The sequence below is a fragment of the Peromyscus eremicus genome, chromosome 5 (genome assembly GCF_949786415.1).
Source record: "Peromyscus eremicus chromosome 5, PerEre_H2_v1, whole genome shotgun sequence".
NCBI classification, from domain to species: Eukaryota; Metazoa; Chordata; class Mammalia; order Rodentia; family Cricetidae; genus Peromyscus; species Peromyscus eremicus.
The window spans coordinates 83,735,535-83,763,245 of record NC_081420.1 but is presented as its reverse complement, the minus strand read 5'-3'; the positions used below and the strand labels follow the sequence as shown (position 1 = coordinate 83,763,245).

The window sequence follows — 27,711 nt, the reverse complement described above, 5'->3', positions numbered from 1 at the left end:
ATCCGGTTCATGTGGGGCTAGGATGGAGCTCAGGTCATGCGTTCAAGGCGAGCAAAGCCCTCTACCAACTGAACTACAGTCCCAGCCCTACTTGTGATTTTGAATATGTAGATCATTATCAAACTCAGAAAAGGGATTTAGAGAAGTCGTTCCTCCCATCTCAGTGTCTTCTCCAGGGGTCCTCGTGAGTCACTTTCTTTTTTATGAGACAGGGGTCTCACATGATAGCCCATGCTGGTCTGACACTCACTATGTAGTCCCGGCTGGCCTCAATCCTCCTGCCTTAGCTAAGGGCTGAAATTCACAGGCATGAGGCACTATATCCAGCTTTTGGCTCACCAGTCTGAATGTTTTCTGATTTATCATTAGTGTGTGTGTTTTACCCAAACAAGCAGATATATTTGTGTTTTCTTATTTTCCTTCACTTTTATATAAAAAGCAGCATATGATAATGCTCTCTGACACTTGTCTTTTCCTAGCATAGCATGTCCTGGAAATCACTGTGTATCTGTTCACAGAAGTCTGACTTATTCTTTTTTATAGTCTTGCTGACAGTGTTTTGTCAAGCTTTTGAGTTTTTGCCAGTTTGTAGGGGGATAAATAGTATCTCTGTAGTTTTAATTTGAAAAGGAGTGAAATGTAACATCTTTGCACACACTGATGGGCTCTTCTTGGAACATCACTGGGGATTGTTTACAGTTTTCCCATTTCTTAGGAAATCACCCCCCCCCACCCCCCACCCCCCCGCTCGCACGCGCGCCTTAGTGTTTAAGTTTTTTACATACCAGGGATATCTTTCCCTTACCTGTGTTTATGGACATAATTTCCTTCAATTTGTCATTTGTGTGTGTGTATTTTTGTAAGACTCACATAGCCAAACCTGACCATTTCAATCACTTTTTTAAAAAGGTGCACGAGTGTGGTATATGCACACACGCATGGGCTTGCAGAGGCCAGGGGAGGACATCTGGTGTCCTGTTCTGTCACTCTCCGTCTTATTCTGTTGAGACAGGGTATCTCACTAGACCTTGAGCTAGGCTGGCAGCCAGCAATCTCCAGCAATCCTCCTGTCCCCACAGATACATGTCACCATGCCTGGCTTATGCAGTACTGAGATGCTAGGCAAGTACTCTACTAACTGAACTACATCACTAATCATTGTTATTGTTATTATTATTATTATTTTGAATATGTAGCCCCCAGAACACTGGGGTTACAGGCTTACATGTCCACACTGGGCTTTTTTTCTTTTCTTTCTTTTAAAGACTTATATTAGTTGGGGCAGTGGTGGCTCACGTCTTTAATCTCAGCACTTGGGAGGCAGAGGCAGGTGGATCTCTGAGTTCAAAGCTAGCCTGGTCTGCAGAGTGAGTTCCAGGACAGGCTCTAAAAGCTACACAGAAAAACCCTGTCTTGAAAAACAAAAACAACAAAAAAAGATTAATTTTTAAAGAGTGTGTGTGTGAGCCGGGCGGTGGTGGTGCACACCTTTAATTCCAGCACTCGGGAGGCAGAGCTAGGTGTATCTCTGTGAGTTCGAGACCAGCCTGGACTACAAAGTGAGTCCCAGGACAGGCTCCAAAGCTACACAGAGAAACCCTGTCTTGAAAACAAACAAACAAACAAACAAAAAAATAAAGTGTGTATGTGTGTGTATGTGTGTAGGTGCCCACAGAGGCATTGGATTCCCTTGAGCTGGAGTTATAGGTGGTTGTGAACTGCCTAATGTGTGGGGCATTTACCCACCAACCCCACAGCTCCCCAGAGTTTTCTTGAGTGAGAGCAGCAGCAAGAAATATTAGATAGAAGGATTTATTGCGGAGAATATTGCGGAGATAAACAGATAGAAAATAAAGGATAGCCTCGAGAGGGCCTGGAACCTTTTCCAACGGGCCGACTGTCTCTGCCCCAGAGTTTTTATAGAGACGCCAAGGGGTGGAGCAAAAGACCTCCTCGCCCAGCACAGCCAAGTGCAGACCATCTCAGACACCTGCACTCAGGCCCGTGGTCCTAATCATCCTCTGCGGACCTGCTGGGTAAAGCCACGAGGAACCCGAGAACGGGCTCCCACACTAATGCGAGTTGCTGTGAATCAGACTCGAATCCTCATGAAGAGCAATTCAGGCTCTTAACCATTAAACCACCTCTCCAGCTTGGGATGGGACCACACTTTACATACTACAAAGGTCAAAGACTGTTTCTCATAAAATTAAACTAGAATTGTGATATTATCCAGCAATTCCACTGTTAGGTATATCCCTAAAAGAATAAAAAAGAAGTCACCCATGTCCATAGCAGCATTATTCACAATAGCCAAAGGTAGAAGTGACACCAGTGTCCATCAACAGACAATGGCTGGCATAGTGCCACAGCAGAGTGCTAGTCACCTTCAAAGGGAAGGAACGTTTGCTATCTCCTACTGTGTGGATGGCCCTGAAGATGTTACGTTAAGGCAGACACAAAAGGAGAAAAGCTCTGACTTCATTGGTAGGAGTTGACAAGGCAGTCAAAATCATCAGAACAAAAGGTAGAATGGACATTGTTAGGGCTGGCAGGCAGGGGAGTTACTGTTTAATAGGAAAAGAATTTCAGTTTGAGTATAATCATTCATTACCGTACCTGACTTCCTGTGAGTTCTGGGGATCCAAACTCAGCTTCTCAATCTTGTGCAGCAAACACTTTACCCACTGAGGCACACAACCCCTCTTCTAGTTCAAGTAATAGGTATTTAATAGAAGTGCTAGGCTATGCCTTGGTTATTCCACACCATTTTCCCAAGGTGTATGGAAGTCACCTTTCATGTATAGTGTTGCATTTCCATTATTCCTGGATAGTTTTCCAGATGATAGTTGTTAAAAAATATCTATAAAAATGGAAAGTGCTGTTGGGTGGTGATGATGCTGGGCTCAACCCCAGAGCCTTGCTCATGGCGGGTAAGAACTTACCCCTGAGGTACAACCCAGCAGAGATTAACTTTTTTTTGGTGGGGGGCGGTGGTTTTGAGACAGGGTTTCTCTGTGTAGCCCTGGCTGTCCTTGAACTCGCTCTGTAGATCAGGCTGGCTTTGAACTCAGGGATCTGATTGCCTCTGCCTCCCAAGTGCTGGGATAAAAGGTGTTAAAGCTCAGAGATCAACATTTTAATACTGACTTTGTTTTACTTTTGGAGTTTCCTCATTAGTGAGTCCAATTCAATGGACTTTACTTCTCTTTCCTGGCTTCCAACAACTTCTATCTGAACCTCTGTACTTGCTTATCTCATTTTCAATTTCCTCCCCTTCTCCCCTCCCTCCCCCTTCCTTTCTTTTCTCTTCTCCATCCTTCCCTTTTTTTGCATGTGAATATCTGTATGGGGTGCACAAGTATATATGCATGTTTGTGTGTGGGTGTGTATATGTGTGTGCATGCATGTATATAGTGTACATGTGTGAAGGCCAGAACTTACATGTTCCTGTTTGGTGGGTGTATGTGTATACATGTAAACATGTGTGTGTGTGGAGGCTAGAGGTTGATCTATGGTGTGGTCCTGGAGAGCTCTCCACCTTATAGATTGCGACAAGGTCTCTCACTTACACCCTGAACTTGCTGATTCTCAGCTCGTCTGACTAGCCAGCTTGCCCCAGAGACTATCTGCCTCTATTTCCATGCACTGTTACAAGCAGGCCACCAAGCCTGCCCAGCTTTAACTGCTGAGCCATCTCCCCAAACCACCTCTCTGTCTGTCTGTCTGTCTGTCTGTCTGTCTGTCTGTCTCTGTCTCTGCACCTCCTCAGGTTTCACTTTGTAGTTCAGGCTGGTCTTAATAGCAATCCCCCTGGCTCATCCTCCCGAGCGCTGAGATTACAGGTGAACACAACCACCACCAGTCAATGGGGTGGGAGATATCAGATGAAATATTAGGATTCCTTTTCCACAATCAGAAATATGATTACTTTTCTGTTTTCTTTTTTCAGTGGCCTTCTTTCTGTCTTTCAGCTTTTCAGTTAGGAAGCATTTGGGGGCAGGGCTCCAGGTGGGGGGCTTTCGCTTCTGTCTTCTGCTGAGGTATGATTTTAAGAAGGAGATGCTGGTGCTGGAGGAGGACTCCTTCTCTGTCTCTCCTGGGTTTGTCATGTCTCCTCCTCACTCCCTTCACTCCCTTCACTCCCAGGCCTCTGAAGGGCGACACTTGTTCCCGCTCATCTGACTTCCCCCAAGACTGTGGGCTTTTCAAGCCTGTCCTCTGTTGTTCGGTGTTTTGCAAATCTGGTCATTACAGTGTTCACTCGGAACTAGACATCTCCTTACGGTGGCAACAAGCCTGTCTTTCTTAAGATCTCGGCAGCAGTGAAGGACATCTGCTGAATGTGAAGATGTCTGCTGGAATGGGGTGTCTGCTGGAATGGGGTGTCTGCTGGAATAGATGTCTGCTGGAATGGGGTGTTTGCTGGAGTGGGGTGTCTGCTGGAGTGGGGTGTCTGCTGGAGTGGGGTGTCTGCTGGAATGGGGTGTCTGCTGGAGTGGGGTGTCTGCTGGAGTGGGGTGTCTGCTGGAATGGGGTGTCTGCTGGAGTGGGGTGTCTGCTGGAACTAAGTGGCTCCTCCTCCTTATTTCTGAGAAGTCTGGAGTTCAGGAGAGGCTCAAAATCCTAGTAGCAAACACTTGCTTGTGCCCCTGGTTTGTTCCGGATTGGGTAGACTACCTCTTAGGCAGTCCTCTCCTCCTGAAGTCTGTGCAGATCTCAGAAATATTTGCAGTCTCTCAAGTACTGGACAATCTTTTTCAGACACAGGGACTTCAGAGTCACAAGGGCACGGCGAAGGTTACAGCCACCAGAGAGCTGCTGTCAGAGAACCAGCTGCCTGCTCTATTAAGTGGACTCCTCTGCTCACTTCGTTTGTTCCTTCAAGGAAGCAACCAACGAAAAAGAAAAGATGTAAAAACATAAATTACATAAATTGCCATCCTTCTCCCCTCGTTTTCATGTTTATTTAAATCCATCACTATTTTGCTCTTTAGAACAGGTGGGGTCATCTTTACAAGCAAGTTCCTTTAAATCTACCTTCCCTGTCTCAGTCTTGTTCAGACCGCAGGGTGGTGCATTCCTGTCATCCCAAGACTCAGGGGCCTGATGCAGGAGGAGTGTTGTGAGCTTGAGGCCAGCTTGGGTTAGATGGTGAGTTCGAGGCCAGTTTAAGTTATAGAATGAAACCTTGTACTTAAAAAAAAAAATTTAAAAAAAAAAAGGAAAAATAAAAATCCAATAACCCACTACTGCCCAAATAATAAATGAGATAGATGCCGGGCCAGAGCGACCTCTGCAGACTGGACTCGGACCACTCCAGGTCTTCTGGAACCCGCGTGCAAGCCTCAGAGACCGCCACCTGCCACTCCCGGGAACGCGCGGGGGGCGGGGCGCTGCTGCCATGGAGACGCGGCCCCGCCCCCCGACCACCCCGCCCCTCAACGTCGATTGGTCGCCCTTTGCTCCCTGACCTCGCTGCCGGGCCGCCGCTTCCTGCCGGGCGCTGAGCGCCGCCCGCCGCCCGCTGCCGCGTCTTCCCGCGCCGCCGCCCCGCGCTCCGCCCGCCGCGCGCTCCGCCCGCCGCGCCGCCAGCTGCCCGGCGGCCGCCCAGTGCGAGGATGCGGCGGCGCTCGCGGATGCTGCTGTGCTTCGCGCTGCTCTGGGTGCTGGGCATCGCCTACTACATGTACTCGGGGGGCGGCTCCGCGCTGGCCGCGGGCGCGGGCGGCGCCGGCAGGAAGGTGAGTGCCGCGAGGCCTGTGCGCCGACCCGGGCCTGCGGCTGGGAGGCGCCGTGCATGGAGAGTGGTTCCCGGCTCGGGGCAGCAACCGCGGGGACCCTGGCCCGGACGCACGAGTCAAGTTTCCTTCGGGCCCTCAGGCCAGGAGTGCGAACTCCGGCCCTGCTCCGCTTACCCGGGGCTCTGGCTGGGTCCAGCGACTTGCCTCCCTCACACGGGGCGCGGGCACCCGAGGCCACATACCGCCCTTCGCTAGAATCTTGAGGACTGTTGTCTCGCTGGAGCCTCTGCGCTCCACTCCCTGTGCCGGGATCGTAGGGACCAGACTCCCTAGCCCCTGCTCCGCACGCCGCCCAGCTCGCCCCAGGACACCCACTCCCTAGTCCGGGATCTTAGGAATCGTTGTCACCCGAGACCCAGTGCTCCCTGAGCCACACTCCGCCCAACTCGAACCCCGACACTCGATGTCCTGCTCCGGGATCCTGGGGATCTCGGTCCCGCCAGAACCCCGGTTCTCCAGCGATCACAGGCATGATTCCACCCGATGCCCCTCACCCTGCACCCAGGCAGCGAGGATGGACCGCAGTCCTGCCAGACCTCCCCTCCTACACTGCCCACCTCGGCTCTTGGCCCCGCACAGCGGCGGGAACTGCCTAGCCTCTTGCACTTGCTTTTCCCAGCCCCCAGTCCCTTGTCCTCCGTGTGTGTTTCTGATGGGTCCAGCGCCGAGGACCGAGCGGTGAGGCCATGGGGACCACTGGTCGCTTAGAACTCAAAGGTCCCGATTCGGCAGTCGGCTTCGCTTTGGTGCGGAGTGGGCATAGAGCGTGAGGTCCTTGCCGTTGTGTTGGTGCTGTCTGCTCTGGGCTGCTGTATCCTCTCCGGAGGGTTTATGATGTTTTACTAGCTAATGAGCTTAAAAGCATAGTTATCTTTTCCAAAGCCTTGTAACCTTCTTGATGGTGAGTGACACTACATGACCAGAAAAGACTGGATGGAAGTAGACCAAGGCTGCGGAAGGTAGGGGATAGGGTCTTGAGTAAGAAGGACTGTTACTGATCCGACTTTACCCCTAGTCGGACCCTGAATGTCAAGGGCACTTGGCTGACTCCCTTTTCCTTCTGACATCTTAAGTTATTCCCAGCTGCTGATAGTGTCTTATTCCGCTCTTGAAGGATTTCGTGATTCGTTTTTATTTGTAGTAGTGAAAGTGGAAACAGTGTTTCTCTGTGCTTGGCTTGTGTGGAGTTGACACTTAGTCCCAGCCCTGCTTTCTGAGTGGTTGGTGTGTTGCCAGCCCCTGCTAGTTTTGAAGTCTGGTACGTGTGGCGGTGGCAGCAGCCCGGTTTTCTTTCTTTCTTTTCTTTTTTTCTGAGAACGACAGTGGCTCTGAGCAGGTGTGGTTTGTACCACCTTTGCTTCCCCAGTAGACGTCCCCCACCGAGGGAATAGCCTGGCTGCTGACAGTGCTTTTTCCTGTGCACACAGAGAAAAGCAAACTGACAAAGCCTTGGATCAGCACAGGTATGTAGAAAGGCACCTGTGGCATCAGCCTCCCAGCGGTTATCGCCCTATCTAGAGGGGCTTCAATGGGCAGACAGTTGGCTGGTCTCCCCATTAAAGCCCTCTGCCTCTGATAAGCTTTAAGTGTGAAGAAAGCCCAAGACCTCTTTGTGATCTGATGGAGACCCTGCAGAAAAAACTGGGGGGAGATAAACAGCTGTACATGGATTGAGGACCTGGGATTCTGTTTTGTCAGTGAGCCATAAAATGTAATCCTGCCTGGAAGTATCACGGCTTAGTGCTCTGCAGGGGGAGGAGGAGGTGTGGAAACGCAGGAGGTTTTGAAATTTCAGTAGTGCTTTCATTAACGAAGCAGGGCGGGCCTTGATAGAGGCAGAGGATGCCCTCAAACTGTGGAGTGCCATCTTGAATCCCTTCGTGGGTTTAAACACTAGAAGGCTCCCCACATTTAGTTAGTTCATCTTTATGATGAGAGAAAATGTGTGGTTTGTTTAGTTTGTACAACATGAATGTGAAATGTGAAAAGAAGAGCGGAGTTATTGAAAGCCTGTAGGCTTTTTTTTTTTATTTTAAAATAAGAAGGCTGCGTTTCTTCTTGTGTTTGGTAGTGATCATAGCCTGACTCTTGTTCTATCTTCAGTTAGTTTCTTCATGCCCTGGTGTTTTTTTTCCCATGGGGCTCCAAGCTTCAGGATTGTGCTCTGGGGACTGTCTGAGGGCATCCTGTTAGGATTTCTGCTGCTTCAGCAGCCAGACTAGGCTTTGCACTGTGTGCCCGGCCTGCTAACAACTCCTCTCAGAACTACTGTTCTCCATTTAGCAAAACCCAGAAAGTCCGCTCACCTCAGACTACAGATTGAATGAACTAAGGAGTTGAAAACCAGCTGTCAGCATTTGCTGGAAAACTGGGGACTCAATGCGGTGATTCCGCAGTGCTGAGGCTCCACGTTAAAGCAATTTATGCATAATGTTTAAAATTGCATTTCATTTGTGTAGGTATCTCCCCCTGCCATATTTACTCTTTCCTTCCTAAACTGATGATTTGCACTTCAAGAATGCCTTCCCTTTGAGCATCTTAAATGCTTTAAAATTTTAATCATGTTAAGTTTCCCTGGGGCCCTGGTATGCTGGCAGTGGATGGAGCTGCAGAGGAGAGGAAAGGATTTCTGTTGAAAGGAAGCTGCCTCTGGCTGAAGTGTAGTGACAGGAAGGTTTCCCAGTAGGAGAGCAGTGAGCTCAGCTGAGACTACAGGGCCCCTTGGTGGACTGCCCATCACTCTTCCTGGGAACTGGGACCTGTGCTGCACCCTTGCTCTGGGTCTCAGGTGCAGGTGTTTGGCATTTGGGCTCTTGCAGGAAGCACTGGGGGAGGGGCTTCTCTTAGAACTAGGAAGGGACCTCTGGTGGGGACACTCAGTGGAAGAACAGAAGGATATAAAAGTAGAGAAGGGACTTGGGGCTATGCTGTCCTGTAGAGGGCTTCCCATGACAAGCTGGCTCCTAGTTCATTTGGCTGATTTGGAGGGAACCAGTACCATCTTGAATAGGCAGTTAGACATGCAACTGGAAGGAGGTGGCACAATGACTCCACTGGTGCCAAGTGACATCTTGTTTTCTTCCTTTTGCTTAGGGACCCTCCCTCCCTCTCTGTTTGTCTTTGCCTCTCAGTTCTCTCATCATAACATTGGGAGATTAGCATCCTTATACCATGGCTTTTTTTTTTTTTTTTGATTAGTGCTGAATAATTGATACAGAAAGAAGGAAAGAAGGAAAGCAGCAGAGAAAAACCCTCAACCTTGAAAACAGAGTGAGCCAGAATCATGTGAGGGTTTCTGACTGTATGCACTGATGTCTTCTCTGCATACTTCCTGAGGAACAGGTCTGCAGGGTTCCTTCTGGATTTGCACTGGAATCTTGGATGCTGTTAATTAGCCATTTATGGGAAAATCCTGAGGACACTCACACCCGCTCTGTACCCAGCTGTGGTGTCATAATAGGGTTCCTGGTAGCCAACTGCCAGTACAGAAAGTAGGTGAGGTGTGTAGGGTAAAGTCCAGGATGGTGAGGGCTGGAGGTGCACCTGAGTTTTGGCTGGATAGGCTCCAAGCTCGCACTCTTCCCTGATCCCTTGTCAGGAAGCGTAGCTGTGATTATTGAAGGCTAGCTAGAGGCTGCCGTGCACAGTGTTGTTACCTGTGCCAGCAGGTTACCAGTGATAAGTGTGCAATTTCAGAAAGGCCGTTTGCACTAAGTGTGATGACATAGGCCTGTCATGCTAGCACTTGGGAGGTGGCAGCAGGAGGATCAGGAATTCAAGGTCACCTTTTCTTACATATCACATTAAAGTCCAGGCCAGCCTGGGCTATATGAGATCCTGCTTCAAATCAACAATGAGGATTGTAGTGGAGGTGGGAAGATTGCCAGGGAAAGTCCAGCAATAGCCACATCTACGTAGTAAGATTATCTCCTTAAAGAAAATGAAGTCCCCTGTTCCGTAATTCTGTTTGGCTGCCTGTGGGAGTGCAAACAATAGAAACAGATTGTGACCTGTAAATACTACAGAGATGATGAGCTGTGCCCTGGGCCCTCCAGCAAAGGTGAAAATGAACCCTTTTACCAGTGGCTTGGGACCATCAGTTTGTTCGGAGTGCAGGGCTAACTGCTGTGAGGTGGTGGGGTGACAGGACCTTGGGAGCAGGGAGTTTTTCTGAGGCTTTTAGCCTGCTGTGATCTCCCCAGCATGACTGGAAGGGAGCGGTGGCGGTTGGGGGCGAGGGGTGGGGAGGGGCTTGTTTGCTGCCCTTTGTTCATAGGAAGAACAGTTAGGTTGGGAAGATGGGTGCTTGTAGCCTCTCTGCTGTTGCTGTAATCTCAGGTTTTGGGGTACTGTGTTTCTCTGAGAGGAACATGATGTCAGCCCAAGGCTGCTGTGATGCCCCTGCCCAGAGTCATGTTCAGAGGTGGCTGCCTGGGCACTGGGTGGAGGCTCAGGCAGAGGCCAGGAAGGCTACAGGTGTTTCTGAGGAGGCTTTGGACAGTCATGTAGGCCCAGATGAGTGCACAGGGAGAAACCTGGGCTTTGGCCAAGCCCACTCCCCCAAGACCTTGTCATTTCCTCCCCGCGCAGCCTGTCTGAGAGCTCGGCTTGAGGGTGACACTGAGATTTGCTGGCTAGGCAGAGGGGCATCATGTCTGGCGCCAGGCCATACAGTCTGGTTGCCACTGTCTTAAGTGCCTAGAGCCCCTCCCCCAGGCTCTAGTTGCTTGTCTCTCCCTGCCCACTCTCCCCTGTAGTTTTGAGAAAGTCAGTTTCCCTCTTGGCCCTTCTTCCCACATGCAGCAGGAAGGGTGAACCCTGTCACCCAGTAGGGCTCCTGTCACTTCCCTGTCCTGTCAGAACAGGCGCTGACTGTTGGAGCTCCCGCCCCTGTCAGTGACTTGAGGCCTGGCCTTCCCTGAGAAGTGCTTCCTCCACCCACATGGTCTCAGCTCCTTCCTGCCACAGAGGCTGCCGAGGAGCTGCCAGGACAGGCTGAGCCAGGTAGGCATCTGTCTTAGCTGGATGGCCACTGTTACTCTGATATGCCAGAGGAGCTCACCACAGCCTCTCCTGACCTGGGCAGAACTTGCCCTTGTTCTCTCTGGGTTGGAAGACTCCCCAACCTTTGACCCTAAGCATTATATTCAGGACTAACCTCAGGCTCAGAGGTTCTCCTGGAGTGCATACCTTAGTCTAGAAGGCCTCCATACCTCTCTCCCCAGAGACTGTAGGCCCAATTCCAAGGTGGGGGTGGCATTGGGGGTGGGGTATCAGGCTTCAATATTAATCAACTCACCTGCTGGAACCCTTTGCTTCTTTAGGTTCTGGTGCCTGGAGTGGCTCTGGAGCCGTCCAGCCCTCTTCTGGCGTGGTTTAGACTGTAAAGCTGACATGTCTATACTTAATCCTGTCCAGTAGTGTGGGCCTAGGAAGTGTGTGTCATGATGAACAGATTGAGTTTCTTAGTATGCTGACATGTAGACAGCTGTGATTCATCTGCACTTGATATGTAGAAAAACAGGCCCTCTTACTTGAACTCTCCTGTGGGGAGCTGTATTTTGAGTTTTCCTAGGAGCCATATGTCATTCTGAAGCTGGTTCTGACAAAGCTGCAGTGGAGGGTGGCTGTCACCATGGCCCAAGCTATCCTTGCAGGCTGTCATCCCGGTGAGTGGCCCCTTCCATTTGGTTCCTTCTCCTAAAAGCGCCCAGTGCAGTAAGCAGTCTCCTTCGGGCCACTTTGCTGCCACCTGGTCTTTCAAGGACCCGTCCCTCTCCAGGAAGAGGGCTGCCTGGAAAGGGGCACACAGGGCCTTGGATTGTAGTGTTTGTCTTTGTGGGGGCAGTGGTTGCATCATTTGGGGTTTCTCATATCCAGCGGGGCTAGCTTTGGGGCTGGAGGATGTATCTTCACAGGGTCCGCCCTCTCCACCATGGGAGATTCACAGCATTGCCAACCTCTCTGCATACTGGGTACCAACGCCCCTCATAGGTTATACCAGATGCTGCCAGGGCATGGGGCAGAATTGACCCACATGTAGAGGGCACTATTAACTTTGTGCTTTTTCTCCCTGCACCTTTGTGGCTGGGCTACTCTCTGAGGTCTGTGGTGGGCCCCCTTTAGGGGCTGCTTGAGTGAGTACTAAGTTTTAAAATCTAACTGATGCGTGCTTGGTACCTGCTGCATGCCAAGGATGTCCTTACAGTTTCTATCCTATTACTGAAGAAACTAAGGGTAGGGAAGGCAAGAGGCTCTCCCAGGGTCACAGAGCTTGTGGTGTGTGGGCTGTGGTGGCACCTGTCTCTGAGGTCTTCCCATCGTCAGGATGTGAGAGTGACTCCCCCCCCCCCCCCCCAGGCTTCCTAGACCCCTTCCTCGATTGTCAGTGTCCTTTCTCTTACTGCCGTGGTGACTTCCTGTCTACCGTAGATTTACCTTCTTCCCCGTAGGCTTTGGCTTTACCTGAAGTAGCTATCCTCAATGCCACACTGCCCAGGAGAATGAGACCAGGGTCTGTGCCTTTCATTTTCTTCCCAAGTGTCTCTCGACGTTCCCTGTGTGCCCAGCACAGCTGTGTCTGGAATCCTCTTGGGAACCCAGGAGACTGTGATCCGTCACTCCACTGGAGTGGGGTGGGGGTTCAGACAGCAGACAGTATAACATAAAGAGCAGTGCAAGGGGAATGGGGGCAGAGGACATGTGGGTCATGGAGAGTGTGAATCCAGCCTCAGTATGGAGGCCTTTGCTCCTGAGGCCCCCAGGTTCCTCATGGCCAGCCTGTCTGCCCATCCTCATCTTCTGCTCAGTGAATAGAATGAACCAGTTTCCAGAGGTCATTGCCTATAGTTTGCCAGCAGAGTGGCTCCTCTATCACAGGGAAGCCTGGTCTTTCTGTTCCTGTTCACTTGGTTATCACGTGTACCTGGTTGAATGCCAAGTTACCTGCCACACCCTGGCCCCGTACTCTCATATGGCTCCCAGTTCCAAAAGACACCTATAGTTCAGTGTGTGGTAGACTAGCTAGGCTGTGTTGTGGCATAGTCTCTGGATTCCTGAGCTAGTCTGTGAGGTGCAGCAGGGCAGGCAGGGTGGCAGTTCATGATTTAGGGTCTATGAAAGGATAGCGTGAGTTTACAGAGTTGTCCCCACATGTCAGAGCTCAGGGAGTCATCTTAGTGTGATCCAGGGTCTCCATTACTGCTCCAACCCCAGAAGCAGCTGGAGGTGCACGTGGGGTTGCTCATCACTCACAATTGCAAGTGGGCAGAAGCCAGAACCTGCTGGTGCCCTGCTTTGGAGAGGTGGCACTTGGTAGTGTAGGCTCTGGTCTGTGGTGTTTTTGGAAAACAAGATGAAGCTGTGACCTCACTGTCTGGACATAATTCCTGCAGGTTCCCCAGGTGAGAGCTGTCTGTCAGCTGTATTCCCAGGGCTGGCAGGTATCTTTGGGGGAGGGGGTTGTTACATGGGGGCTTCTGGGTACTTCTGGAGGAAACAGCTAGAGTGACCATGTGTCAGCCCAGGACAGGAGTATGGAGGCCTTCAGGCTCAGGAGTGCTGTGGTGGCTTCTGACATCTGCCTGGAAGGCCAGCCCAGGTGTGACCTTTTATTCCTTGCTTTGGAAAAGCAACAGGCTTCAGATGAAAGGTCTTTCTCAGTCAAATCACTTGGGATGGGAGCTTGAGGAGCTCATGCAAATTAAAGACTTGGTCTTGAAACTGCCTGTAAATTAGGCTCTCTCTAGGTCTGGAGCGAGTGTAGACGCTTGCGCTGGGGATTTGTGTGGCTGCCTCGGTGCAGAGCTGCTTGGCCCAGCATGGGACACCTTAAGGCCTGGTTGTCCGTTCTGATGGCCTGGGGCTTTCCTGTTGACCCACTTGCTGACCCTTTGCTTCCAGAGGCCACCTCCTCTCTGTCCCCTCCCACCCTGCCTTGGCAGTTGGCCTTCCTAGCTCCCTTTTGGTTCCCACTAGTTTCCCTCCATCTGTAATCCTTTGTCATCAACTCTAAGGCTCCCTTCTTTGTAAAATACTCTGTAGTTTATGTGCCACTAGGAAAGAAAAAACTGTCCATTGAGCAGAATAACATGGTTTCTATCAGTTAAAGCTTTTATTTTCTACGCACTGAAAAAGCCCTTCAGACTTAATTAGACATTGATTTTTCTGTGTATCCCTCTTGCACATAGACACAAAGGAAAATATAAGTGGAATATATTGGGTAAGGTGTTCCCAAAACTTTTTCTGAGCCCAGCTACTCTTAAGTCACTTTCTGTCTGCTTTTTTTCAGTTGTTCACTCTATCACCAAAATTGGTGGTGACAGCATTTCCCAAGGGATGGGGCAAACCATAAAAGTGCTAAGGGCTATTGGCTCTGGACCCTTAAGGTAGCTTGGCAGTTGTATAATTAGCCACCCCCAACCCTACACCCCTCCCCTGAGTCCTGCCGAATTCTCAGTTTCACTGTTCCCATCTCATCCTGATGGGATTTCTGGGGATTATTGGTTTTGTATTTTCTTTTAAGCTTTTGGCATGTCCAGCAGATTGAGATGCTGAGTGCGGTGATGTACTGGGACCTTAACCTGGCATACAGAGACTTGGGTGTTTTTTGAGAGACATACCAATTTCTCAAGTTCAACTGTGGGCAAAGATCATCTCAGACTGGACCAGTTAGGGCCCTGCTCTTCCTCACCCATGAGAGTCCAGTTGCTCTCTGGGTCTCTCTCTGGCAGAGGAGGCTGGTCTCTGTCTACTCCATTTCCAGAATCCTGATAGACAGGTACTTGTTATTTCAAAGAGCAGCTGTGAGTGTATGCCCATTCAGAAACATTCTGGAGTATTAACCATGTAAGAGGTTTCCTTGGGTGCCAGGTTACAGAGGGGCAATCCTGTCTTACATAGAGATTTCAGTTACCAAGCAGCTAGCATAATTTGAGGAGTCCCTTCTGTGGTTTAGAAACACCAGTAAGGTTTTATCAGGGCTGCTTTGAAATGCTGTAAGATCCTGACAGGAAAGCAGGCACCATTTGTCGCCAATTTTTCCTGTAAGAATCACCTGACTGCCTTTGATACCCTTCTAGGAGCTCTTGGTGGCAGAGTGTGAATGAAGGTAGGCACAAGCCCCTGTCACCTAAGCTGCCATCAGCAACTCACAGCCCCTTATCCAATAAGGCTGACGTGGCTATTCAATGGTGATTTCTTGATTGCCCTGTATATCTGCGTCAACACCTTGCCTTATCATGAGCAGGAAGCTGGAGCGGGAGACGATTAATAAATATATATTATTCCTTTTTGTTCCTCCACCAGGATGTTATTGCAAAAGTCCCACATATTATGCTGCGTCTGTAACTGGCGATTTTGGCAAGGATGTGATACTGCATATTTTCTGTAAGGTGTAATTCCTGGAGACTTCAATTTATATTATTCTGTCGCTGCAGTTCTTGAAGGGCCTGAGCCCCTACCGTTTACCTTGCTCCTCTTTAGGCCTAGGGCAATACTGGGCTGGGAAGGTTTTCCTTTGTACATGCATTTAATTCCTAGAAAACCCCAAGGTTACCAGACTATCCCCCAGGTCATGCAGTAGCAAAGGCAGGGTATTGTAAGGTCCCAACAGCTGCCTAAAGTAAGGCTTCTAGGAAAGGCAGCACTGGCTGGCTTGTTTTCCAGCAGTGTCCCTGATACACAGGCACAAATAGCAGGTCTCCCTCTCTGGGACTCAGAGCCACAGCTTCAGGCCAGGAGGGTGCTGATTACAGGGCTATTGTCTGCTTATCCTCCATCAAAACTGCTGATGTGGATGAGCAGAAAGCCCGGAGTTCGAGTGTCTGGGTTTCTGGGTGGTCTGAGGACAGGCCCAAGCCCGGCATTGTGAAAGGGGTGTGACTACAGCTACCCAGGCTCGCCATTGACCTCAGAGGCACGGGGAAGGGCTGGGGTGTCTCATTCCTGATACAGAGAACCCAAGAACACATATCAGTAGGCATCAGGGAATAGTGTGGGCCACCCGTCATCTGCCTACCATGGCATGAACTAGTTTGCGTCCTTTGTTTTAGGAAAGAATGAACTGTCTCCCCTTCCTGCTTGGTGTTGTCATCGTTACAGCAGTGTTTTATGTTAGAGTTTTACCCCTAACAGGACGTGGATGGCACAAAATGTTGTTGGCTTCTGTTGGCCTCCAGGTTGCCAGGCTCCGTAAGCAGGTCCAGTGTGAGAACTGAGAGCAGTCCAGTGCTGGCAGCGGTGGTTTCCCTGCCACCTGGTCACCAGGGCATGGGGATCACAATACCAGAGGGTTGCACAGAAACTCTGAAGACCACCGGGGGGGGGGGGGGGCGGGGGGGGGCGGGGGGGGGGTTGGAAACCGCCTGGATCCTGCACTGGAGCTGGCTCTGGGTTTCTCTGTAGGACTGGTGTGATGTGGCAGAGAGGACATAGCAAAGTGCTGAGCCTGGGCCTAAGCCAGGCTGCCTGCCTGGGTATGAGTTCTGGCTTCCTGGGTGGCCCTGTGACCTCAGGCAAGTCACTTAGCCTTTCTGTGTGGTTTCCTCTTGTGTCTGTCTCAGCAGTTTTCATTGAGGAGCGTGTTAGCATGTCTACACTGTTGGATTTGGTCCTGATGTGCACACAGCAAATGCTCAGTGTCGTGATGGTTGTTAGTGTTAAGTGGTATGTTAAATGTGGGAGCCAGATGACGCACTGTGAAGGGAGCCTCTGTACAGTAGGGATGTTGTCCACAATATCCACAACACAGTGGATTGTTTTGGAAGAATTGAGATGACAGGACTCTGCACTCTTGCTCCTCCTTCACCCGAGGAAACTGAGACCCGAGAGGATGGCAGGCTGTGAGAACCAATGCACAGACCTCAGCCTTCATCCCCAACGCTGGGTTTCTCAAAAGTTCTTTCCCAATTCCCTCCCTCCCTCCCTTGTAACTTGTTCTGGAAAATTTGTATCAGGATGTGTGTTTTAACTGTGTGGCTATATAATTAAGTTTTAAAACTAATTGTTAATTGTTTTTTTTCAACATCTTGAGTTGTTATTATCTGAGTGTTGCATGCTACCTGAAACTTTCCCACAAGGTTCTGATTGGTAGACATTCTTTTCATTTCACTAGTTCAGCTTCTGCTTGTCTTTGAAACTGTAGGTGAGTGACACATGCAGGACAAATTAATAATTGTAGCAATACAATACAGCTGCCTCCAAGGGCTGAGAACTGGTTCTGTCAATTGGCAGAGTTTCCACGTTTACCCCTGGATCTCAGATGAACAAACTTTCACTTCTAGCAAAAAATAACCTAAAATCTGAATGTTGGTGAGTGTCCTAGTTAATGTTACTATTGCTGTGAAGAGACACCATGACCATGACAACTCTTTTTTTTTTTTCTTATTTGATACAGGGTTTCTCTATAACTGTCCTGGAACTCTTTTGTAGATGAGGCTGACCTCCAACTTATGCCCAGCTTACAGCAACTCTTACAAAGGAAAACATTTAATTGGAGTTGGCTTACAGTTCAGAGGTTTAGTCCATTATCGTCATGGTGGGAAACATGGCAGGGGGCAGGCAGACGTGGTGCTGGAGAGGAGCTGGGAGTTCTATATCATGATCCACAGGCAGCAACAGAATACTGTGACTCTAGGCCTGGCTTGAGCATGTAAGACCTCAAAGCCCACCTCCACAGTGACACACTTCCTCCAACAAAGCCACACTTCTGATAGTGCCATCCCCTCTGGGCTAAGCATTCAAACACATGAGTCTGTGGGGGCCATTCCTATCCAAATTACCACAGTGAGGATGCTGGGTATGAGAAGGCCACCACTCAGCCCCTGAGTGACTCGATCCCTGTTTGTACTGCTCTTGGTGAAGATGGATGTGGTGGGGTCCATGAGAGATGGAGGTGGTGCCCAAGGGTGTAGTGAGGCTTTTTTGCTGCCCCTACTTACCCATGTGCTCATTCGCCCTTCTGTGAACGGCGAGGCCCTTCTGCTGGAGAGGGCCTTTCTGCTGGAGAGGGGCTTTCTGGGAGCAGATGGGGGTGTGTTGTCAGGTGAGGAACAGGATTTTTATCTTCCTAGATTGCTTCTCTCCTTTGGGCCTCCTGGTGGTGTCTTGGATCTAGGAAGGTTCCTGTTGCTATGGTTCTGTGAGGCTGTCATTTGTGGGCCCTATTTTAAGGTATTTCCACGAGTCAAAGTGTAATGATGGTCCCAGGGCAATGAAAATTGAAGGCCTCGTAGATTAGTAGATGGCTCTGGTAAGCTGGATGAACTGAACATACGTCTGGCTTGCTTTGCCTTTCTGGTCCCACAGGTGTCCAGGCTGGTTGTATGAGGTCCTCCAATGGTCCATGCCCACCCCTTTGGTGGCCCACTCCTGAGATTCTCTGATGTACCACGCCTGTCCCCAGGTGTCCCCTGCCTCTAGGTGTCCCCCCAGGGATCTAATATAATTCATAACATCACCCTGAGAGCCCAGTGTAGAACTATCCTTCAAGCATAACAACCATTACCATCTTAATCTGAGCATCCGAGATCACCTGCTAGTGGCCTGTTGACCTTTCTTCATGGAAGGAGTTTAAGATAATGACCCTCATCTGGGATTCCAGCCACTCCTCCTACACCCCCTCCCAGCCAGCTCTGTGTAGTCTGCCCCAGCTGAATGCGTGCTGTAGTCTTGGGAGGGGATATGCTAGACTGAGTTTGGAAGGTTGACTGAGCATTAACTCCGTCTGTGTAGCCGTAGGGAAGTCGGCATCCATGTTAAGGTGAGGCTTTGATTTGGGGGTCACCTATGCTCTCTAAGTGAGCCCAACAAACCCCTTGGTTCACCAGGTTTGACTTAGGTGGCCTGGTTCCCTTTAGCCTGTTGTTGGTGCCTTGTCCAGGTGAGATGTTTGTTTACATCTCCTCAAGGAAGTTCACACACCACCTGTGTGTCCTAACCCCAAGCGCTGTTTGTCCCTTCCCAGTGTTGAGCTGCAGGAGTGTCAGGCTTAGACACCTTCCATATTTTCTGTTTTCCTCCAGGAAGGGAGTGTGTCTGTCAAGAGGGGGGCTCTGCACAGAGAAGTCTAGCTGACAGAGTCTGGGAAGTTAGCCATCCTGGCTGACAGAAGGCCATAGGTGAGAAGGCACACAGGAAAAGGCCAGTTAGCAGCTGGGCCAGTGGAGCAGGAGTGGGCTAGAGTAGGTGATCTGCAGCCTGTAGTGCTTGAGGTGTATCAAGACCTTTCAAGATTTAGATCCCTATTCCAAGGCATTGGGCCGTCCTTCAGAAAGCCGCCTTGCTGTTAAGTGATGCTGTGTTGAGGGGGAGGTATTCAGGGTTGAGCTTTCTCAGGGGAAAAGCTCTATGGACTCATCTTTACTCAGTTTACTCAGCATCTGGATTGATTTGGACTAGCTTTAATTTCGTGGCCCAAAGTGGTAGATATCCTTGTGGCCTGTCAGCCTTCTCAGGCACTTGGTAGCTCTATTGTCCACATTCTCCAACCTGCAGAAAAGGGGCACTCCCCATACCTAGGTGCTGTGTGCATGCTGTTGACTAGACTATGTCCCCCTCCCCTGGACTCAGCCTATGGGTTCTAAGTCATTTTACCCTTTATACCAGGATCTGTCGTGTGAGGTGGTCCTCAATGCCACCAGAGTCCAACTTGGTGAGCCAATGAGTTTTACTGGGGTCACTTACAGGGGCAGAAATGACTCAAAGACAGCTGCATCACCAAAGCCCACCCCAGCACTGGTGACAGTTTACAAAAGCTGGGAACCTAGAGAAGCCCAGGGGCACTCTCAGCTTTTAGTGCTTATTCTGTCAGCAAGGGCCTAGTGAATATGGTCAGTTTCAGGGACTTCCTGAAATTATCTTGAGTTGTTTGACTTCCTGTTTAAGAAACTTCCTGCAGGATAGAATGTTTCAGTCTTGGAGGAAGCTATTTCAGAACACCAAGATAAAGAGAAAAGCCCTTGGTAAAGCCCATGGGTGGTCTCCTCCCAAAACTGGTGATACCTGTCACCTGTGAAGGGTCCTGGCACCTTGCTGACGTCTACCCTCCTCCTGTATGCAGACTCTAAGCCAGTGTTGGTACAACTCCTTTCAATTAGTACAGCTGTCCCTGGAGGGCAGGGGTCTGGCCTGCCAAAGCATCCTTGTCTCCATACTTTAAGAGTTGCCTCGTCTGGTGCCTAGTACTAACTACTGAATTTCCTAAATGGAAGGTAAGCAGGGTGAAGAATCTGCCTTTTGGCTATGCTTGAATCCTAAGCCCAGCAGGAGCCTCTGATTCCCTCCCTCTGCCCTTTCTTGTTCTCCCTATCCCACCCCATCTTGTTCTCCCTATCCCACCCCATCTTGTTCTCCCTATCCCACCCCATCTTGTTCTCCCTATCCCACCCCATCTTGTTCTCCCTATCCCACCCCATCTTGTTCTCCCTATCCCACTCCATCTTGGTTTTCCCGTCCCACCCCATCTTGTTCTTTCTATCCCACCCCATCTTGTTCTCCCTATCCCACCCCATCTTGTTCTTTCTATCCCACCTCATCTTGCTTTTCCCGTCCCACACCATCTTGGTTTTCCTGCCCAGCTTGCCCTTCCCTTGGCTCTTTTACTGTTAGCCCCCATAGTGGTCTTGTGGTTCTCAGTGTGGGTGCACTTAGAAATACCTGGGCAGGGCTTTAAAATGCAGAAGCCTGGGACCTACCCTGCGCAGTTCAGCAAGAGGGTCTGTGCCCCCATGTGTACTCTGTACACACCCCTCATGTTGGATCCCAGTACTATCAGATATGGAGCAGCTGGGATGCATTTCTGTGGCTTCATCTTGGAGAGGTTGCTCAGAGCCTTGTGTGATGCTCTTGTGCTGTTTGGTATTCTGGTTTGGAAGACTTGGTTACTGGTTTCTACAGTCAGAGTTAGCTCTGTTGCTGGAGTCTTGATGAACTAGCTTCCTTTCCTGGAGCGCCTTCCTGAAGAACTGGTACCTCCTCCCCAGAGTCTCAGTGTGCTGTTTATCCTGTGCTGTTCCCAGCCCTAACCCATCTGGCCCTGCTGTGGCGTGAAGCTAGGACTATGATAAGCTTTGTTGAAATACCTTGCCAGCCTCCACAGAAAGGGGATGAGAGAGAGGGACCAGTGAGGTGGGAGGTGAAGACTTGGTCCCTCTTTGGCTCCTGTTGCCGTGCATCAGATTTTAGTTTTCCTGGCACTATGGCCCCTCACCCTTGGAGATGCCAGCCTCATGCAAGGAACATCTTGCCCTATGCTTCTCTATTCCAAGGGCCCCAACCTTGATGTCCCAGCCCTGGGGGTATAGAGGCTCAGTTTGATCTCCTCCCTGGGTTTCCTTAGACCCAGGTGGAGGCTGCCCCTACCGGTGTGGCCTCCCTGACACATTTATGAGTCACCTGGCTGCCAGTGTTACCCAGGTGACCATTTTTATGGAAACCCTTCTGTTGGAGAAATGCCTGTAGTTCTGACTAGGTTCTGGCTGATTCATGTGGCCTGCTTTCCAACACTGTAGTGGACAGTTGTAGTGGGTTGCCAAGTAGGTGGATTGTACTTATTTAGACTGTGGTTCATGCTCACAGGAGTTGTGCTAGCTCCTGACAGGACTACTGATGTGGGTCTCAGAGACATTCTCTTCTCTCTAGCCACGATCTTAAGCCTCAGTGAGACTGGGTGGGTTCCTGGAAAGGATCACTACAGATGGCTGCCACTATCCATTCTCTTTTGGCTTTACTTTTAAAGAACAATGGTTTCAACTGTACCTCTAGAGTCTGTCCATTCAGTAACTATAGTTACTGTCAGCTTCAGATGCTTACAGATTATTTGTTGTTGTTTGTTTTGTTTTTCAAGACAGATTTCTCTGTGTAGCCCTTGGCTGCCCTGGAACTCACTATATAGACCAAGCTGGCCTCCAACTCAGAGATCCACCTGCCACTGCCTCCCAAGTGCTGGAATTAAAGGTGTGTACCACCACCACCCAGCACACTACAAATATTTCTAAAGAGACTCCAGGCAGCTTGTTAGGGGGAAAAAAATGTTTGAGTAAAAACAGATTCACTAAGAGTCTAAACTATAGGGCTAAGCCATCCAGGTTACTCAGTGGGTAAAAGCACTGGCTGCATGTCTGTTGCTGTGATAAAACACTGTAGGCAGACTTTCTCTGTCCTGCCAGCCAGCTCCAAAATAGCCGCACAGAGACTTAATATTAATTATAAACGCTCAGCTAATAGCTAGGCGTGCTACTAACTAGCTTTTACAACTTAAATTAAGCCATATTTCTTACTACACTGCCATGTGGCGGTACCTTTTTTCAGCATGGCATGTTCATCTTGCTTCTATACGCACCTCTTGGTGACTCTGCCCTCTTCTCCCCATGCTTCCTTCTTGCCGGAAAGTCCTGTCTAACCTTTTCCTGACTAGCTAGTGGTCAGTCAGCTCTCTATAAATCAATGAGAGTAACACACACTCACAGTGTACAAAAAGATTGTTCCACAGCAAAACACTGGACAAAAGTAATCTGGGGCAGAAAGGGTTTACTTAGTTTACGGGTTATAGTCCCTCATCAAGGGAAGCCGAGGCAGGCACTGAAGCTTAATCATGGAGGAATGGCTGTTTACTGGCTTGCTTCCCATAGCTTACTTAGCTTGCTTTCTTGTACAAACTGGGACTATCTGCCCAGAGACAGCATCACCCACAGGTGGCTGAGCTCTCCCACGTCAATCATTAGTCAAGAAAATGCCGCACAGACTTGCCCATAGGCCAGTCTGATGTAGGTAGTTCCTCAATTGAAGGACTGTCTTGTTTGTGTCATGTTGACAAAAACCAGCCAGCACAATGTACAAGCCTGTGTTCATGACCTGAGTTCAGTTCTCAGAACCCACGATGGAGGGAGAAAACCAGCTCCTAGAAGTTGTTCTCTGATGTCACACACAGACACATCCTACACATGTATGATAGTAATACAACTAAAACTTTCTATACAAATTAAAACCCAAACAGGAACTGTAGGGTCGTATGATGTGAGGGGCTAACGAGAGTAGGGTGGAGAACTGATGAGGGGTCCCGGCGCTCCTGCAGCCCCTGGGCTGATCCTGGGGCTGCTGCTCCTCTGTGGCTAGTTAAGTGCTCAGCACAGTCTAGCGTGATATACTGTCCCCCTGGTCAGGCAGCAACCTGAGGGGCTCCAGGACCCCCCTGGTTTTGGCTTGTCAGCCAACAGGGTCTGAGAAAGCCGCTTTGGTTAAGCATAGTATGTCTAGGTAGCCAAAACAAGAAAGCCAACATGTTGGGCTGCACAATTCACCGTTTCTCAGAAAATGAGGCATCTCCATGTGAAGTCACTTTTGGTAGCCTTTCAACTTGATAAAAATCATTGTGGGTGCTGAGTTCAAGGTCATGAAACATAGTAATGGTTATTGTTAATGGGGGGTGATACTGAGTGAAGGTGTGCTCATGCAGCCTGCTCATTTAAGGAAGTGCCTGGATCTGATGCTATAGCTCTGCCTGAGGCCAGGGTGAAACTTGCTGCCACTTGGCTCTAGTAAGCCAGGAAGCTTTGGTGAATAGCACAGATCACCACTGGACCAATCAGAAGCTTGTAAGCCTCATAAACTCTAAACCCTTAGGCTCATTCATTGTTAACTTGGGGCAACGATATCTTGTTGGTTTGTACTAAAATATATTGCTTCCCCAAGGTGCCTGGGCTGCCAGGGGCCAGTGGTCCCTCTTTTCATAGATGGGAAGTAGACTCCAAATCGCGATCCCACCTGTGGTATGTGTGCTCATAGCTCCTCACAAGGTGGTGAGGGCCTGGTGACACTATGCAGGTAAAACTGGGCACAGACTGGAGATACCCAGAGCTCATGGTTACCTGGCTTCCTCAGCTGCTGCAGACCGACTCTTCCACTCAGGTGTGCTGTCAGTACATTGTCCCCAGTGTCTCCAGTTGTGTAGTTGTGAGGTGTTGGCAGGTAGTGAGGTAGCCACTGGAGCAGAGAGCTGCCTCTGAATTGGGCAGTGACCAGCGAGTCCCAGGGGTATGACTGGCCTTGGGATTAGTAAAGAATGTGCCCTTGAACATGAGTAAATGCTGGCCAATACTACATGCTCATGAAGGACCGTGAGCCCCAACACCTTTAATCCAAGACAGAGGCAGGTGGATATCTGTGAGTACCATGCCAGCCTGACCCTGTTTTAAACCTGTTGCCTGAAAAAAAAAAAAAAAAAAACCTCACAGAAAAATCTCTCACCAAACCAAACCCTGGGTGGCCTTCTTGCTGTTCCTGTCTCATCTAATGGCACACACTGCTGGCAGGGAGGAAGGGTCTTCTTGCCTAGGGCACAGGTGGTATTCGGGTAGGACACCCTGCCTGCTCTGCCCCTCACCTCAGTGTGAATTCTGAGAGAGCTGGGTCTGCGTTCCAGACAAGTGTAAGGAGTTGTCGAGGACTGTGTCTTTCTCGGGGATTGGCTAGCCTCAGAGGGTGACCCTAGGGTCCATGTTGGTGAATGGTCTGCCACATTGGGTCTGGTACTTTCTGCTGCTTCTATCCAGGTGCTCCTTCTTACACCTAGGCCCCTTGGACTTAGGACAGCCTGTCTGAACGGATGTGACCTTGGGTCTGGCTTCCCTGCAGTGATAACTAGGAGCCCAGCTGCCAGGCTTAGGCATTCCACCGTTGTAATGGGGAAGGAAGCCCTGTGGAGGGCCAGGTAAGTTGAGGCTGTAGACAGTGAGAGGCCCGGTGTCAGCACCAGCAGTCTACCTGGTAGGATTCCGGCCCACCCATTCACCAAGGATCTGAGATACAGACCTTTGTTCACGCCAGTCAGTTTGCAGAGTGTGTGTGTGAGAAGGGCAGCTGGAACTCCTGTCTGCTGTGATGAACTCCAGTGTTCATGTGAAATGGTGTAGCCCAGCTGCAGAATGGGACCTTGTTCAGCTGGACATGCAGGGGTTCATACCAGCCTGGGTACTGCCTAGCTGCTTTTGGTTTAAGAAGGGACCCTAGCTAGCTGCATGAGCCTTCTCTTCTAGCACCTGCCACACTAGGTGGAGCGAGAATTTTCTCTTTTAAGAAGGTTCTAATTACTGAGCTGAAATATGAACATGTGCTTATCTGCGGTGATTAGGACTAAAGCAGTCTGGTCATGCAGCTTAGTCATCTGCTTAAGTGACCAGGAGAGTGTGAATGCACAGCTTATCGGGACCCCAGGGCAGGGCAGCTGGAGGAGTGCTGGAGGAGTGCTGGCAGCCTCCTCCTCCCCTCCTCCCCTCCTCCCTCCTCCCCTCCTCCCTCCTCCCCTCCTCCCTCCTCCCTCCTCCCCTCCTCCCTCCTCCCCTCCTCCCTCCTCCCCTCCTCTCTCCTCCCCTCCTCCCTCCCTCTCTCCCTCCCTCCCTCTTCCTTCTTCCTGGCCTTTTCTTCTTCCATTCTCATCTCTCCCTCTTCCTTCCCTGCCTGCCCTACTTCCTCCTGTCCATCCCTCTCCCCCATCTACTCCTTCCTTCTGTTCTCCCTCCCCTTCCTTTTTCTTGCTTCTCCCTCCTCCTCACTTCCCTCCCCCACCCCACCCACCCCACCTTTTCCCTCTTACTCCGTTGTTCTTCTATTCTGGACTTCTGTCTTCCGCTTCCCCCTGCCTTTCACTCTCTCTTCCCTCTCCTTCTTCCCCTTCTGCCTTCCCCAGGACCTCTTTCCCCTTCACTGCTCAGAGATTGCTGTGCAGTGACTCACGGAGTGATGCTGGTGGCTGAACCTAGAAGTCACGCTTCTCTCTGGGTTTCATCCTCATGGCTCCTCCTGCCCAGCCTCCTGTGAGAAAGGCTGCTTCAGCTGATGAGTGCATCCCACAGTGAGTGGTTCCTTCTTGTGTCTCATGGTTGTTGAGACACAGACAAAAGGCTCCTCCTACTACAACATTGGCTGTGAGGATTTCAAAATCATGCTGAGTGCTGTCTAGAGTTCATGGAGAAGGCAGATAGTGGCAGAAAGGGAAATGGCTTGTTGGGCATTGCAGAATTCTGCCCTAGAGTCACACATGGCTTCTGTCACAATATACACCAAATGGTTATTATTATTTGCTGTGCTGGAAATCGAACAGCCATTGTGTGTATGAAGTAAGTGCTATGCCACTGAGCCACACAAAATAAACTAAAATAAATACACACAAAGTAAATAAACTAAAATGTAATTGTAAAAAAAGATTCACGAATGGTAGGCTCCCCCCCCCCCCCCCCCCCCCCCCCCGCTAAGGGGGAAATACAGTGTCTTGTAAATGGGCTATATTTCTTTTGTTTATCCAGGTGACCCAGCTGAGGACACTAACTAACTAGGGTTGTTTCTTTTTGACTGTTAAAAGTTACACTTCTTATAGTTTCACTTAAAGTGAAATGTTCTATGTCCTTACTATCTTGGGAAAATTGAAGGTATCTTTATTTTGGAGAAATAAGGTAGTATGTATCAAATTTACATTGCATTAGTACTTCAAGTACTTTATACTCTATTTAGCCTGGGCTTAAACTATGTGTTTAAGCCTGGACTGTATGTGGAATGAGGTTTGAAGCTGTGTCTGAATTCTGGATGTTCTCTAGGAGGAGGGAGAAGGACCACTGGTGCCTACTTAGAACTGGCTTTCTTTGTCTCCTGTCTTTCTCCTTTTATGTAACTCTGTCCTTACAAGTATGCCTTTATAAGGAAGGGGAGCAGTCTTTCTTAGACCTCCTACATACAGGCTGTACTGTATAGCTTGTATGTAGGTTTGCTGAATCCATTTCCAGGATGTGTTTATTGAACACTGACTACATGCACATGGCTGACCAAGATGGGAGTTCACTCCAAGACCAATCTGTGAAGCAGGAGAGAGGTTCCAGATGCTAAGGCGTGTACACAGTCCTGCCTGGAGCAGTTGGTCTGCCTAGTCTAGATACACAGACTGAGGTTGGAGCTCTCTGGCAGGCTCACTCAGCCATGGGCTTCCAGTTTTTATTGTATTTTATTGTACTTTTACAGCCTTGGCCTTTGGCTGGCCTTAGCCTTCAGTATTGTGGCCAGGTATCTTTGGGAATCTGGCCTGTGCAGTTGGGTGGACGCTGCGCTCCTCTAATCTCAGAAACTGTTGATGTACCAATGTCCTTCTGGGTCCGATGCCTACAGGAAGGGCACCGTCCCTCCCTGCAGTGTTCTGGAAACATCTGCCTTCTGAGGAGCTGCTTTCCCTGGGCTTGGTGTCTTGGGCACTACAGGGGTGACCTGTTAGCTAGCGACATATTCCCTTCCTCAGAGGCCTAGGCTCTTCTGGGCAAGGACCCCATCCCCTACTCCCTGTGTGCATGCTCCCCTATGGATGAATTCCCAGATCTTGCAGTTAGAATTACAAAACCAGGTTGTTCAGCAAATGATTAAAAAGTGAAGAGTCTGGTCCTGGCAGCAGTTTTAATTCGCTGTAATTCTAGGCAGCTTGCCCAAACACCGTGTTGTCTAGATTTTTTGAGTATATTGAAGTGTTTCTTGAATGGGTCCAAAGGATGTGGGTGGAACTTAGGCAGGTCTGCAGCAACTATGAGCCTGGTACCTATACTCCTGCATGTAGACACCCTTAGGAAGTGCAGGAGGGGATATACTTATGTGCACAGGGGTGTGTGTGTGTGTGTGTGTGTGTGTGTGTAGTGTGGTGTGTGTTTTACACCTAAGTGTTTGCTGTCCTAGGAATGCTCACTGTAATTCTTGCCTACTCCCGCCCTTTCCTTCCTTTAGGGGAACTGAGGTCCTTGGCTTGTGTCCAGCTCTCTCTAGATGCCTTGGTTTTGACTTTCTCAGTTGCCTGTCTCCACAGAGGACTTCTCACCTCGAGTACACATGCTGCAGGGCATGTTAGTGTGGGCAAGACTCCTAAGCCTGGAGTCTCCTGAGAGGA

At 49.8% G+C, this 27,711-nt stretch overlaps 1 protein-coding gene across 1 annotated transcript in view; it reads left to right on the top strand.

Annotated features, from left to right (window-relative positions):
* The first annotated feature begins 5,594 nt into the window (after window positions 1-5,594).
* Galnt2 (polypeptide N-acetylgalactosaminyltransferase 2) overlaps window positions 5,595-27,711 on the top strand; it is a 132,019-nt gene continuing 109,902 nt past the window's right edge. The window contains exon 1 of the mRNA XM_059263831.1: window positions 5,595-5,744. Coding sequence (XP_059119814.1) covers window positions 5,622-5,744 — 123 coding nt within the window. The 5' untranslated portion in view covers window positions 5,595-5,621. The remainder of the gene's footprint in view (window positions 5,745-27,711) is intronic.